This window comes from Alosa sapidissima, chromosome 2 (genome assembly GCF_018492685.1).
Source record: "Alosa sapidissima isolate fAloSap1 chromosome 2, fAloSap1.pri, whole genome shotgun sequence".
NCBI lineage: Eukaryota > Metazoa > Chordata > Actinopteri > Clupeiformes > Clupeidae > Alosa > Alosa sapidissima.
The window spans coordinates 13,859,278-13,873,521 of NC_055958.1; the positions used below are offsets into that span (position 1 = coordinate 13,859,278).

At 41.5% G+C, this 14,244-nt stretch overlaps 1 protein-coding gene across 2 annotated transcripts in view; it reads right to left on the reverse strand.

Moving 5' to 3' along the window:
- Positions 1–4,535: 4,535 nt before the first annotated feature.
- The window catches only part of atp1a1b (ATPase Na+/K+ transporting subunit alpha 1b), a 29,598-nt gene continuing 19,889 nt past the window's right edge, over positions 4,536–14,244 (reverse strand). For both annotated transcript variants that reach the window (XM_042075356.1, XM_042075365.1), the window contains 11 exons: positions 11,446–11,621; positions 9,743–9,879; positions 8,904–9,054; positions 7,985–8,153; positions 7,469–7,623; positions 7,044–7,167; positions 6,225–6,370; positions 5,924–6,054; positions 5,542–5,643; positions 5,110–5,201; positions 4,536–4,936 (listed from right to left, as the gene is read on the reverse strand). In XM_042075356.1, coding sequence (XP_041931290.1) covers positions 4,908–4,936; positions 5,110–5,201; positions 5,542–5,643; positions 5,924–6,054; positions 6,225–6,370; positions 7,044–7,167; positions 7,469–7,623; positions 7,985–8,153; positions 8,904–9,054; positions 9,743–9,879; positions 11,446–11,621 — 1,412 coding nt within the window. In that variant the 3' untranslated portion in view covers positions 4,536–4,907. The remainder of the gene's footprint in view (positions 4,937–5,109; positions 5,202–5,541; positions 5,644–5,923; positions 6,055–6,224; positions 6,371–7,043; positions 7,168–7,468; positions 7,624–7,984; positions 8,154–8,903; positions 9,055–9,742; positions 9,880–11,445; positions 11,622–14,244) is intronic.

Genomic DNA, 14,244 nt, shown 5'->3' on the forward strand with positions numbered 1-14,244 from the left:
TGTAAATGCTTCGACTCAATAATACATCAACTGTTTCTCTCTCATGACAACATTTACAGTATTGTTACTGAAGCCTTTCAGAATAATACTTGCCAAAGTTGTTTTTTGTTGTTGTTGTTGAGAAATATGTGTAATTGCATAAAGTGATAAATAAATGTTCAAATGAATGATATATATTACAATTTATGTGTTTTCTGTTTGGCTCCCTCGAATTGCATGGTAAAAATAACAAATGAGTTTTGTTACAGTAGTTCGCTCTATACTCAAATGTGTTACGTTTCTGTTTCCTGCATGACATAGTATAGTATAGTATGGTATAGAGTCTTTATTGTCCTATAAGGATATTCTTTTTCACACACTTACTCATTGGGTATAATTATACTGTTTCATAGGCCTTCTCAGTCCATAGTCCCATTCTACTGAGCGTCATGGAGACCAGGGTGTTATGTAGCGGTCTCTCACAGCTCCAGAGGAGGCCTGTCTGGTGCTCAGAACATCACAGGAGAAATAGGGCCAAGTCAGAGGGCCCTGTGTTACCATGGGAATAGGACAGGGAGAAGGTTTCAAGGTTTTTAACTCAGAAGACTGGGTCATATGGGAACTGAGAACAGTTCAGTTCCTTTAGTTTAACCTGAACTTTTGCATTTAAACTTCTTGTAGAGGAATTGCAATCATATTTAATCTTTGTTGGGAAATGATCCCTCCCTCCACAGCTAGTGACAGGACAGGTATTGGTACCGTACCAGTGAGACTGAGTCTCAGCCTCACACCCCTCTTAGGTTCCCCTCTCCCCCTGTCCTCACACACATATTTCCACCCCCCCAAGGCACAGAGCAGGTCCTGTGTGTGATGATTGTCCAAGAGACAGAAAAGAGACACGGCCCAGCTCACAGAGACACGACCCAGCTCACAGTGTCCAAGAGACAGAAAAGAGACATGGCCCAGCTCACAGAGACACAGGAAAAAAGCAGGGGGCTCCACGTTAGGGGCATCGCCTCTCATCTAGTTTGTTTTATCATTATCTCCATCACACACACACACACACACACACACACACACACACACACACACACACACACTGTTACCCTGAAAAAACAAACCATATAACTGAAGTTGTGCATTATTAAATAGAGCAATGAAATAACATTTAAGCATTTTAACATTGCAGCTATATAATACAGAAGACGAGGTAAAGGAGGAAATATATACCCTGGAAAATCCAGAGTTCTCGCAAGAGCACAATTTAAATTGTCTCTGCGAGACACTCTGGCAATGAGTAATGATGCACGTTACTTTTTATCACGGGGAGCCAATCACATCGGTGTATCTGAACTAAACGTTGGTCGTATAGTCTTATCCAATTGCGTGCAGTGAGATTTTCAAATGCACGCTTGGTGCCGCCCCTCGAATTGGGCCATTACATTATTTGTGGCCAGACCCTTAATCTTTCTAGATTACCAGGGTCTGGAATCTCCAGGCTAGGAAATATACACATTTAACAGTCAAACTTGGTTCCATTGATAACCTGGCCTAATCAAGCCCTGATGAACCATTGTCAAGTCGGTCATTTTATGTAATTAGTCACTGAGGAACAAGTTGTGCTGGTTGCCAATGCACAACGTTTCTCTGCCAAGACAGTGTTGTTTACGCTCTGCTAAAGCCATAGAGAACACTATCTTAATGAGAGGGTTAATTCCCACAATGCTTCTTCATGTCACAGGCGTTGCCACTCCAATACTCTCTGTTGTCGCCAACAATGATCAGAATGCAGTGATAGACGCAAAATGAGAGTGTTTTAACTAGTGAAAGTTATCATGCTTGAACTTACATCTCTATGCAAAAATCAAAGATCCTGTATTCTAGAGGAACCAAAGGCCAAACGCTTATCAGATATGGTAACCTAATAAGAAAAGGAGAGATTGGCCAGCAAGAAAAAATAAATAAAGACACTGATTACATGGCATGTTTTTTCAGTTACCTCTTAAATATTAATGAGTTTATCCATTCACTTTAATATTCTGAACCCAGATGGTGTTATGAACTACTGTGAATGTGAACACAAGAACTGATAGATGCATGGCACAGTCTTCCTTCCTGCTGTTGGTGAAGGCTGAGTAAAAAAAGAGACTAGAATAATGAGGGGAAAAACTCAATACTGTTCCCTGGACCCAAACGGCCTCAATGCTTTCCTTCTCTGAGGTGTCTGTTTTGTGCTTGGTTGAATGTGACTTGGCTGGAGGGCCACTCTGGTGAGAGGGGTGCTGAGAGAAAGGGGGCCTCATTAATCAGAGAAAGGATTTCTGCCTTACACACTCACACACACACACACACACACACAAACACACACACATGCCTCCCTCTATTTTCCGTGACTGGCATGAAGACCAACTTGAAGACAAAAGGTTCAGGGTCGGCCTACATCTCTGAGCTCTGGCTCTGTCGCTCTATTCACAAAGAGCTTTGGTGCAATTCAGTAGCCTACATTCCTGTACATGTGCCCTGCAAGCTAAGTCTGCCCCATGGATGGACCACATGCCCAGCACAGTCTACAGAGCTGCCATTGGGTAGCTAAGCATGACAAGAAGAATGGCAACTCTCTCTCTCTCTGGGGTAAGAGAACACTGCACTGCACCATAGGGAGTTGAAATGGTAAAAGGGTAATTAAAAAAAACATTACTGTTAATGAACTTCAATAGCGTGGCTGAGAAAGCAACAAATTGTGCATCTTTGATATGGGGTTGGAACAAAATCCTTACCAAGGCATTGTAAGCTCCCCAGCCAAATATGGCTTGAAGGCCTGAAGTAATTGTCTGCTGATTAACCTTAAACATGTGGCTATGAAAACAATGTATATGCTATAAGGATTCCATTTCACCCTCAGGCCTATTCTCTAAAGCCATGACTTAGTGTGATACATGGTATCGCTGTATAATTACAGTGCAATGACCCTAAATGGCTGCAATTTGTGATTTAAGAGAAAATTCCCTTGTCACCACAAAATACTATCTAAGCTGTATCTAAAAAACAAGTGAGTTCTCTCCTGATTCAGCAGAGGCTTTGCACGTCAACACATTTCAATGTTGCTGCAGTCATTGCTTATTCACCTCAGCTCTCTGAGCCATCAATTAGACAGATCCTTTCCCAGACACCAAAACTAATTCAGTGAACACAGTCTAAAGAACCTGGTCCCTGGCACCAGACAATGGACAGCTTCTGAATGGAGGCCTGGCATGAATGAATGAATGTGTAAATGAATGAATGATTAAAGCAAAACAGTGTGGGCTTCATCTAAGCCTCTGAGCAACGAGTTTCAGGGTACCTCAAGTTCACACTTTGAGTCTTTCCTCAATGGAAAATCACATAGTTCCGGAGAGTTTCACTGTTTCCATGCCAACATGTTTGTCTTTAGTGTTCTCTCTTTCTGTCCACATCAGAAATCACTCCACAGAATTGCCATGATGCATTCCGAGTAGTTTCCTGCTGAGTGCAAAGTTGTATGCTCAGAGAATAATTCATGCTTTGTATTCATAATTGTATGGTAAGATGTGTCAGGTGGTGCTGAGTGTACCTGATAATAGATTACATGTATTGGACTTATCACATATCATATCAAAGTGGCATGCTCGGGGAAAAAAATCCCCTCACCTTCCAAACGTCAGTTCCAGTGTATAATACAAATTCAACCTTTAATGGCCATACAGAACTGCTAGGAAATGTAATTGCTCCAGTTAAAGTAGCGGTCCCCTAAGTAGAACCACTAAGGTATTAGCAGCTTCTGTGAACATATTTCTGTACAGTGGCTGCATAAGAGAGCTCCACATCACACTTTAAATGTTTTGTTACTAAGAAAAACAGGTCTGGGGTATTTTTCGTGATCTTATTTCTAATTTGCTAATGTTCAGTCAGTCCAGTATTTAAATGAACATGAGTTATGTTTGTATCTGTTGTTGACTCTTGCTCTGGCCTGGCAACATGATTGTGTCCTGTGAACGTGTGTGTGTGTGTATGACCTGTGAAATTGTGCCTGTGTGTATGTGTGTGACTTGTGAGCCCCTGTCCATGAGGTAAAGCGCAGGATTAGCCATTCCAAACCCGCTTAACGCGTTACTCTTAATATAATATTGAACCTTTTCACCTAACCAGTGCTGAGCTAGCTGATATGCCTTTGCTTAAGGACATGGCATTTCAATGAAAGAACAGTATATCCTAAGCAGACTGGTTGTTATCAAACAGAGTTCCAAAGAACAAAGTACCAGCCGAAAGGCCTTGTTCAATTCTGGCATAAAAAATGCAATTTTTTCCAGCGTAGTCAACCAACTTACTAACCAACCACTGAATACAGTCTGCACATTAGCAATTAAAGTGATGTTATTCTATGCTTTTCCTCTGAAAGTCATTGGATGTTTCACTACTAAAGAAAGCATGCATTTGTACTGTAATTCTATGAGGTGGGTACTGTTCAATCTTAGAGCTTCTGGTACACAACAGGAAGTCTTTATGGCCATTCCAATAACCACACCAGGTGTTCATAGCACTGGATGATGTGAGTTTATTTGTAGTATACTGTTAAAAACACATATAAAAATGCTGTACTGCTTAAAACCAAAAGGTCCAACACACATCCACAATCTTAATCTGTAAAGACAGGCCTGCATGAGAATAGTGTCTGAGAACTGTGTGTGAGAAAGAAAGAGAGAGAGAATGAGAGAGAGAAAGAAAGAGAAATACAGAAAGAAAGAGAGAGAATGAGAGAGTTAGAAAGGGTGAGTGAGAGAGTGAGCATACTGTATGTGTGTTTGTATGAGCAAGTGCCAAGCATTCCCTATGTAAACACTTCCAAATGTACAGTACAGAGGTTAAGTGTCAAAGCAGCATATCTACCATACAACAAAATGATAACATTAACTTTAATAGTATGTCTCTCTCTCCACCCAACCTGCAAAAAGAAAGAGCTCAATTACTTTCATCAAGTACTCTTCCATCACTCACTGTATGTAAACTGCAAATAGCTGACATGTTATTCACTTGCTGTAAGTCACTTTGGAAACACATCTGCCAAATTAGTAAATGTAAATAAGCTGTTGCGGAAAAAAAGGAACAGGTTCTCACCTCCTGGGTTCCGTCTGAGGATGAGTTTCCTGATCTCGTCATAGATGAAGATGAGCAGGGAGTAGGGGAGAGCGCAGAACCACCAGTTGATCCTACAAGCACAAAGAGGCATGAAGATAAATCACCAGGAAATCCAAAACGTTCATGAAATCCACTAGTTGATGCTAAATGCAGGAAAGTTTGTACAAAGGTCTCTGGCTTGACTGATTGATTTGGAATAGAAAAAAATCTACATGTTATATACAGTATCATACTCAATATAAGTGCATAACTGTGCATTTTGTTACAGTAGGAATCATTAATTTTAGGTAAACTACACAAATCATGAGGTCAAAACACTGAAAATGGAAACAGACTTCTTCATACTTGTTTGCAGAGTGATGTTTTCATGAAGGCTTTATAATGTAACACATTAGTCTACTCTTCTCTTACTTGAGTGGGTACATCCTGAGGGCGATGCCCATGCCGGGACAGTACGAGAGGAAGGCTGCCAGGGCCGTCTCCTCAAACAGGCCGAAGATCAGGATCTTATTCCTGAAGCAGAGCAGAAACATCGCTCAGTGTCAAGTCTCACAAACATACAAGCTCACATAATATACATGTATCAACATACCACATATCAAATAAGAATCTAATTTTCTTAGTCTTGTGGGATGAACCTCAAAGTAAAGTGGTTATTTGTAGCATCTGAACTGAATGGAGTGAGTCATTACTGAGATTGTTACTGTTTACAGATTTTTTGTTTTGAGTTTATAAGAAGCACACGCTTAACAGGCCAAGGCCGTGGTCTGGCATCATGGTCTGTGGGCCATACCTCATGCCCTGCTGGAAGACAGAGTTCCTCCGGGTCTTGCAGATGATCAGGTCAGCCCACTGCACTATCACAATGCTGGCAAAGAAGGCAGTGTGGCAGGTAAACTCCACTATCTTCCTCTGCTCATAGGTCTAAACAACAACAACAACAACAAAATGCAAAACACACATTAAACAACAACACTACTATGATGCAAAGTACACCAAAGACTATCAAACTGTAAATTGTCATTGCCAATCATATAAAAAACCCTATAAACAGTAGGACTTTTAACACAGTGAGTTACTGCGGGACAGCTTACCCACTGCTGGCCATAGCTGTCCTGCAGGTCATTGCAGTGTTTATCATCCCAATTGACACGGATGCCCAGTAATGTTGCGGGCAGGAAGCCGTTTTCAGCAAGAATGACAAAGTAGGTGAAGAATCCTGCCAAAGCTTGGATCATACCTGGAAGAAAACACAAAAGCAGTGATAGTGATGCACCAGTTTTCTCTATCAACAGTCGTATCTACGTAGAGTCTCTCAGTTGGCAACAAGAATTGCATTCCATTCATTTATAACTGCTAGCTGCTCTTCACTGAGTCATACAATATCTGTTGTTTTCTACCCCTACAAACCAGTCATAGTTACTGGGCTAACCTCATATTACTATCCACTTGACCGTAGCCAGTTTATTTAGCCAAGCTAGCTCTATCTAGACTCAATTAAATGCAATAAATAGATAAAAAAATATAGTAAGATTGTGTAGGCTGATCTAGGCAAACTGTTGCTTACTAGGGGCAAGATTGCCCAAGAGGCGAAAAAATGACACTATTACAACATTTGGTCCACTGCTACATTATGATACAATTGTGATCCTACACTATAGGCCTACTGGGGCGGTGGTAGCGTATAGTGGCTAAGGAGCTGGGCTTGCAATAGTCTGAAAAGTTGTGGGTTCAATACCCGGCTTCCACTGCTGTGCCCTTGAGCAATGCACTTGACCCTGAGTTGCTCCGGGGATAATGGCCCTTGTAATATAATTGGCATCTGTAAGTCACTTTGGATAAAAGCTTCTGCTAAATGAAAAAACGTAAATGTAGATGTACTGTCTTTTTTGTCTTTCATCTCGTGTGCTTACCAATCTGGCCATAGGCTATGCTGATCAGCCTCTCGTTCACCAGTTTATCCGTCTTGGGGTTCCTAGGCTGCCTCTTCATGATGTCACTCTCCGCAGCCTCATAGGCCAGAGAGATAGCGGGGACCTGGAGGAGGAAATCAGAATGAACATAGTGCTTTAGGTAGCGCTGATATGCCTGAATAAAAGATACGATTACGGATGCGGATAAAAGTACGTAAAAGTAAAAACTGGTCACTGATGAAAATTACACGGCCAGTGTTCACTGTTGTACGGTTTAGTTAAGATCAAAGTGTAAGAACATCCACTGTTTTCCACGATTGTTGTGCCTTCTTCATTTGTTTTATACTCTAAGGATGAGTCCTGCAGATAGCACCTTGCTGTGCTATCGTCTAAGAAATGTAAAGCAAAATATCTTCGTCCCTTACCATGTCAGTGCCCAGGTCAATGCACAAGATGGTGACCGTGCCGAGGGGTAAGGGGATGTTAGCGATGATGAAGAAGAGGAATGGGGTGATCTCTGGGATGTTGCTGGTCAGTGTGTAGGCGATGGACTTCTTCAGGTTGTCGAAAATCAGGCGGCCTATAGGGTAAGCATCAATACATCAATATTACTATCCCATTTCTGCTGACAGTCTTGGAGTACTATGGAATCGGACAACAAACACTTACACTTCTCCTTTGGAGTTATTTGGAGTTATTTAACAAAATGCTACACTCTTAAATTAACTCTTAATGTGTTAACACAAATTGTGTTTGTTTTTAACACTTCTCTATGTCCAGATAGGGACAACACAGTTTGTGTTGTTTTTAACACATTGCTTTTGTAATAGGTGCCGTAAAGTATTCTTAAGGGAAAACACAGTATTATTACCTCACATGCATACAAATACTGCGTCTTCCATGTAGTACAGTGAATATGTTTAAAATGTTTTAACACCCACCTTCCTCCACTCCGGTGACAATGGAAGCAAAGTTGTCATCCAGGAGAATCATGTCGGCGGCTTGCTTGGATACGTCAGAGCCAGAAATGCCCATAGCAACGCCGATGTCTGCCTTCTTAAGGGCTGGCGAGTCGTTCACACCGTCACCTGTCACTGCCACGATGGCTCCCTGTAGTGTCCAACAATGCCGTGTTAATCAACCCCTGGGGCTGAACTTCAACATTATTCAAAGGCCTGTCTCTACAAATGCTCTCCCAGTTTGACAGCTGACCTACTTTAGGTACACTATGTAAAATAAATCACTTTTCAAGGGTCGTTCAAGGGCAAAAATTGAGCAAATTTAGCTAGTGGACCTGCGAATTATTGAGGAATTGGCTAAAAGGTGAACTAAGGCAATCTATTAGTAGAGAGATCTATAGACTTCATGTTTGCAATTGTAATTGCATCTCCATTAACTGCTTTTGATGTCAAAGATACTATATACAGTGCTATACAGTACAGCAGAGTATGGCTACATTTTGGACCCTCTAGATTGTAAACAAATGCATAAAAAGGCCTTAATAGATACACAAACAATTGTCCTTAATACATCACTATTGCCTCGATAAAATATAAATACTCCATGACAGCCACAAAGCGCTACATCCACAAGTCACCACTTAAGAGTAACAGGGAGGGTACACCGGGCAAGTAACTGAAGCGTTCCATTAGCGCTGCGTCTGCCGCAACAATTCGTTTCCACTATTATCAATGGAACTGGCTACACCATACATGATAGCGCCGCGTACGTTTTAAAAAAAATTAGACCAGTGTTATAAAATAATTGTCATGCTACACAACTGGAGCGCTTCAGGTGTGCACCTGGTGTAGCCCAGGTGTAAGATGTAAGATGCAGCACATTCCTTATATGACCCCTCACCTGGCGTTGGCAGCCCTCCACTATGATGAGCTTCTGCTGGGGCGAGGTCCTGGCGAAGACGATTTCAGTGTGGTACTTCAGGATGTCGTCCAGCTTCTCGCAGTCCATGTCCTTCAGGTCCCCGCCATGCACCACGCACGCCTTGGCGTCCCTGGGGGGAAACAGTAGGCTTGGTTAACGACAATTAAAACTTTACCAAAATATTCACACTTCCAGTGGTATTATATGGTAAGGTTAGCTTCTTGCACCAAATCAACAGCTTAAACTGACTGGTATATGTTGACATTCTCTGTAATGACTATCTGAATCAATGCTTAAAGATAGAGATAACACCACTACAAGACAATACACTGCATAAGAGTTATAAAAACCAAATAAATAGCATAGCATTAGCATAATAAAAAAAACTACCAAGATACACAATAAAAAAAAACTGTACCAAGATACACAATTAAAAAAAAACTGTACCAAGATACATAATTAAAAAAACTGTACCAAGACATCCAATTAAAAAAACTGTACCAAGATACACAATTAAAAAAAACTGTACCAAGATACACATCTCACACAGAGGTGGTGGTTCAAAAGAATATGCCACAATGAAAAGATAAAATCCATACACTGTTACTGCTCTACCAATCTCTAATGTGCAAAGTTTGGAGCTCATCCTTTCTTATTTTTCGAAATTGTAACTGTTTGCCATGATACTACAAATAAATACAGCTTCAGCAATGCACACACACATTAAGAAATATGAAGTGTAACATAATGGCATAATGGCTAAGATGCTTTCCCCTTTACTGACAAAAATGATAGTGTTGTGTGTAACAGCAGGATACCTGGGGTTAACTTCATCAACAGGAATGTTGAGCCGCGCTGCGATGTCCTCCACAGTTTCATTGCCTTCTGAGATAATGCCTACTCCCTTGGCGATGGCCTTAGCAGTGATTGGATGATCTCCCGTCACCATGATGACCTAATGAGAAGAGCACGAGACATATGAAACAGGAGCAAATAATACTTGTTCTATAAGTAAGTCATACTACCAGGTGTTGTAGATGTTGTACTACCAGGTGTTGTAGATGTTGTACTACCAGGTGTTGTACTACCAGGTGTTGTAGATGTTGTACTACCAGGTGTTGTAGATGTTGTACTACCAGGTGTTGTACTACCAGGTGTTGTAGATGTTGTACTACCAGGTGTTTTAGATGTTGTGCTACCAGATGTTGTAGTTGTTGTACTACCAGGTGTTGTACTACCAGGTGTTGTAGATGTACTACCAGGTGTTGTAGATGTTGTACTACCAGGTGTTGTACTACCAGGTGTTGTAGATGTTGTACTACCAGGTGTTGTAGATGTTGTACTACCAGATGTTGTAGATGTTGTGCTACCAGGTGTTGTAGATGTTGTGCTACCAGGTGTTGTACTACCAGGTGTTGTAGATGTTGTACTACCAGATGTTGTAGATGTTGTGCTACCAGGTGTTGTACTACCAGGTGTTGTAGATGTTGTACTACCAGGTGTTGTCGATGTTGTACTACCAGGTGTTGTAGATGTTGTACTACCAGGTGTTGTACTACCAGGTGTTGTACTACCAGGTGTTGTAGATGTTGTACTACCAGGTGTTGTACAACCAGGTGTTGTAGATGTTGTACTACCAGGTGTTGTAGATGTTGTACTACCAGATGTTGTAGATGTTGTGCTACCAGGTGTTGTAGATGTTGTGCTACCAGGTGTTGTACTACCAGGTGTTGTAGATGTTGTACTACCAGATGTTGTAGATGTTGTGCTACCAGGTGTTGTACTACCAGGTGTTGTAGATGTTGTACTACCAGGTGTTGTCGATGTTGTACTACCAGGTGTTGTAGATGTTGTACTACCAGGTGTTGTACTACCAGGTGTTGTACTACCAGGTGTTGTAGATGTTGTACTACCAGGTGTTGTACTACCATGTGTTGTAGATGTTGTACTAGTTGTAGATGTTGTGCTACCAGGTTTTGCAGATGTTGTACTACCAGGTGTTGTAGGTGTTGTACTACCAGGTGTTGTAGATGTTGTACTACCAGGTGTTGTAGATGTTGTACTACCAGGTGTTGTAGATGTTGTGCTACCAGGTGTTGTACTACCAGGTGTTGTAGGTGTTGTACTACCAGGTGTTGTACTACTAGGTGTTGTAGGTGTTGTAGTACCAGGTGTTGTAGGTGTTGTACTACCAGGTGTTGTAGATGTTGTACTACCAGGTGTTGTACATGTTGTGCTACCAGGTGTTGTAGGTGTTTGTAGTGAGGCATGTTACTATATTTCTCTTCTTTTTTATCTGTTCTTCTTTCTGTTATATGTAAAGCACACTGAACTGCCTCTGTGCTTTGTGCTATGAAATGTGCTGTATAAAACGTGCATTGCTTTACCTATAATGTGCAATATATAAGTGATAATTATTGTATATCATCATTTAATTTGGACCTGCTGGTGTGTGGAACTAAAATAATAATAATAAAAAAAACACACACAAAAAAAAACACTTAAAAAATTGAAAATGCACCTTGATGCCGGCACTCCTGCATTTGCCCACAGCGTCAGGTACGGCGGCGCGAGGAGGGTCAATCATGGACATGAGGCCCACGAAACACAGGTTCTCTGTGGGGAAGTTCAGGTCGTCCATGTCGAACTGGAATCCCTCGGGGAACTGGTCATCAGCCATGTTTGAGTGGCAGAAACCTGAGCATGTACATTTGCATTTGGTCATTTAGTGTCACTGCAGTTTTTTCATCTAAAATTATAAAAAAAAAAGAAACATAGAGTTCTGCTCAGGAGGGGAGGGAGAGCCATCTTTATGCCTGATGTACTGTACCCCACCCCATTACTCACACAAACGTCCATGTGCTCTTTCTGTTTCTCTCTCTCTCTTTCTCTCTCTCTGTGTGCATGCGAGCGAGTGGGCAGAGCTTAAGCGTGTGAGTGAGTGCTGTGTGTGGCCGCTGTGCCAGGTACTCTGATCCTTTACTCTTTTTCTTTTCTCTTTCTTTATCTTCTTTTCTATGTTTATGGTTATTGTGTTTGTTGAAGGTATTGGTACAACTTAGGGGTAATTTCTTCTCTTACCGAGGCACTTTTGCTGTGCTGGGAGCATGGCAGCCTCAAGTAAAGAGAAGTTTGAATCTTTAACGCGGTGACATGGCATTAAAATTACAGCCAACGCCAGCATCAAAGATTGTAGCTTAGCTATAGGTGAAATCATTGGCCACGATAAAATAGTTTCTGCTGCTCGAATGAACAGTGCGGTTGTTTTGTTTTTGGCTTCGGTAGACCTGGTTAACGCTGTCGTTGAACGTAGTGTTGTAATCGACGGCACCTTCACCACAGTTTTTCCTTTATCATCTCCTCCTAAGAAAGTGATCCTTTCTAATATCCCGCCATTCATTAAGGACGATGTTCTTAAAGAAACTCTCTCCCGCTATGGCAAACTGGTGTCACCCATTAGGAAGACAGCAATATTGACCAATTCCCCATTGCTGGTGCGGGCCTGTCCCCAAAAAAGAGATGAGCCCACTACCGGTGGCCTCATAACAGTCCTGTAGATTTGGCAGGGAAAGATAATGGCCAAATTGAACCTGACGTATCTCGTAGCAATGATAATATCACCTCCCAAAACAGCGCATTAGATGCGGATCAGACTGATGATAATGATGCGGAAGACGAAAGTTCCCAAATGGAGGCGGAGGAAGTAGGCCCGACGTTTAAAGTTCCCCGACCCAGACAAAATAAGAGGAGACATAGTCAGACACATGAATCTGCTAAAGCTAAAACCGCGAAGGTTCTTACTAACGATAAAGGTCAAAGTGAAGTGACGAATGAATCAGAAAGGGAGTTTGATTCTGACTGCAGTATCAGTTGCAGTATGCGTTTGAGTGGTTTTGCTTCTCAGTCATATACTGTGGATGACGTTAAGAATTTTCTGTCTCAAACAAAGCATGTTAAAAAGCTTCAGATTGATAAATATTTCCCTGATGTAGAGCAATAAAGCAAAATTTTTCATTTCCGAAGGTCTTGTCACAAGGCAAGAGTGTTACCACTTGAAAAAGTTCATCACAAAGTTAAATGTTCTTTTGGGTGACACCAGTAAATAAGCGCAATTTTACAATGTTTAGGTATATGCATAAGTTTCCTTTTTTCTTTTTGTCTTTATTTATGGGTGTGGTTTGTATGGCTTCCCTGAACATAAACGGGGCAAGAGACTCATTGAAGAGGGCTGAGCTTTATAAGCTGTTCCGTATAACAGGGGTTCCCAAACTTTTCCACGACAAGGCCCCCCAAATACCACTAGGTTCTGGCCAAGGACCCCCTTGATGTGTTACTTAACCCATCGACAATACTACAGCAAATGTAAAAATACATTTATTAGCTAATCCTAATAATTATTTTAGCCACAAGCACTTCGCGATGGAGCATACAGTGTGTAAAAATTGCATTTGGGGCTTTCTGCTATATGAGAGCTATCACTCTACTATTATTCCCAGTTATTATCATGGAAAATATAATATTCAGATATGCAACAAATTATTATAATGGCATTGTATTTTTCAAATGTATTTATTTTTTGCTTTTATTTTTCCATCCAACTTGCTGAGGCCCCCCTGGCACCCCCTCACGGCCCCCCAGGGGGCCCCGACCCCCACTTTGAAAACCACTGCCGTATAAAGCTCCTTGTCTTACTGCAGAAGACGCATAGCGACACCGCGAACGCGGCTGATTGGGCATTAGAGTTGGATGGGCTCTCTCTTTTAAGCCATAATACTTCTGTCAGTGGTGGTGTTGCGATTTTATTTGCAAAGGGTTTCACTCCAACTTCCCATGAATGTGTGGAGGTTATACAAGGCAGACTATTTAAAGTCAGGGCTTTGTTTGAAAATCATGTTTTCACTTTCATTTGTTTATGCCCCTACAAAAGCAATGGATAGAGTGTCCTTCCTTGACAAGTTGTCTACTACTATAGCTGGTGTAGCGGTAATGAGTATCTATTTGTTGGGGGAGACTTTAATTGCACAGAACATGACATAGACAGGAATCATGTAGAGCCACATATGCTTTCACGTAAAAAACTTAGCCAGTGTATACACACGCATGATCTAAGTGATGTGTGGAGGACTTTTCATAAAGAGCACAGGCAATATACCTGGACTCATGCTCATGGTAGCATGATTTCCATGGCCAGGCTTGATAGGTATTATGTAAACAGTACACTCAATACATCACAAGAGACAGAACCGAGTCTATTGAGATCTTGGAAGAGGAGTTAAAGGAAATTCAAAATTTGGCTTACTCGACTGGGACTCATAATGAA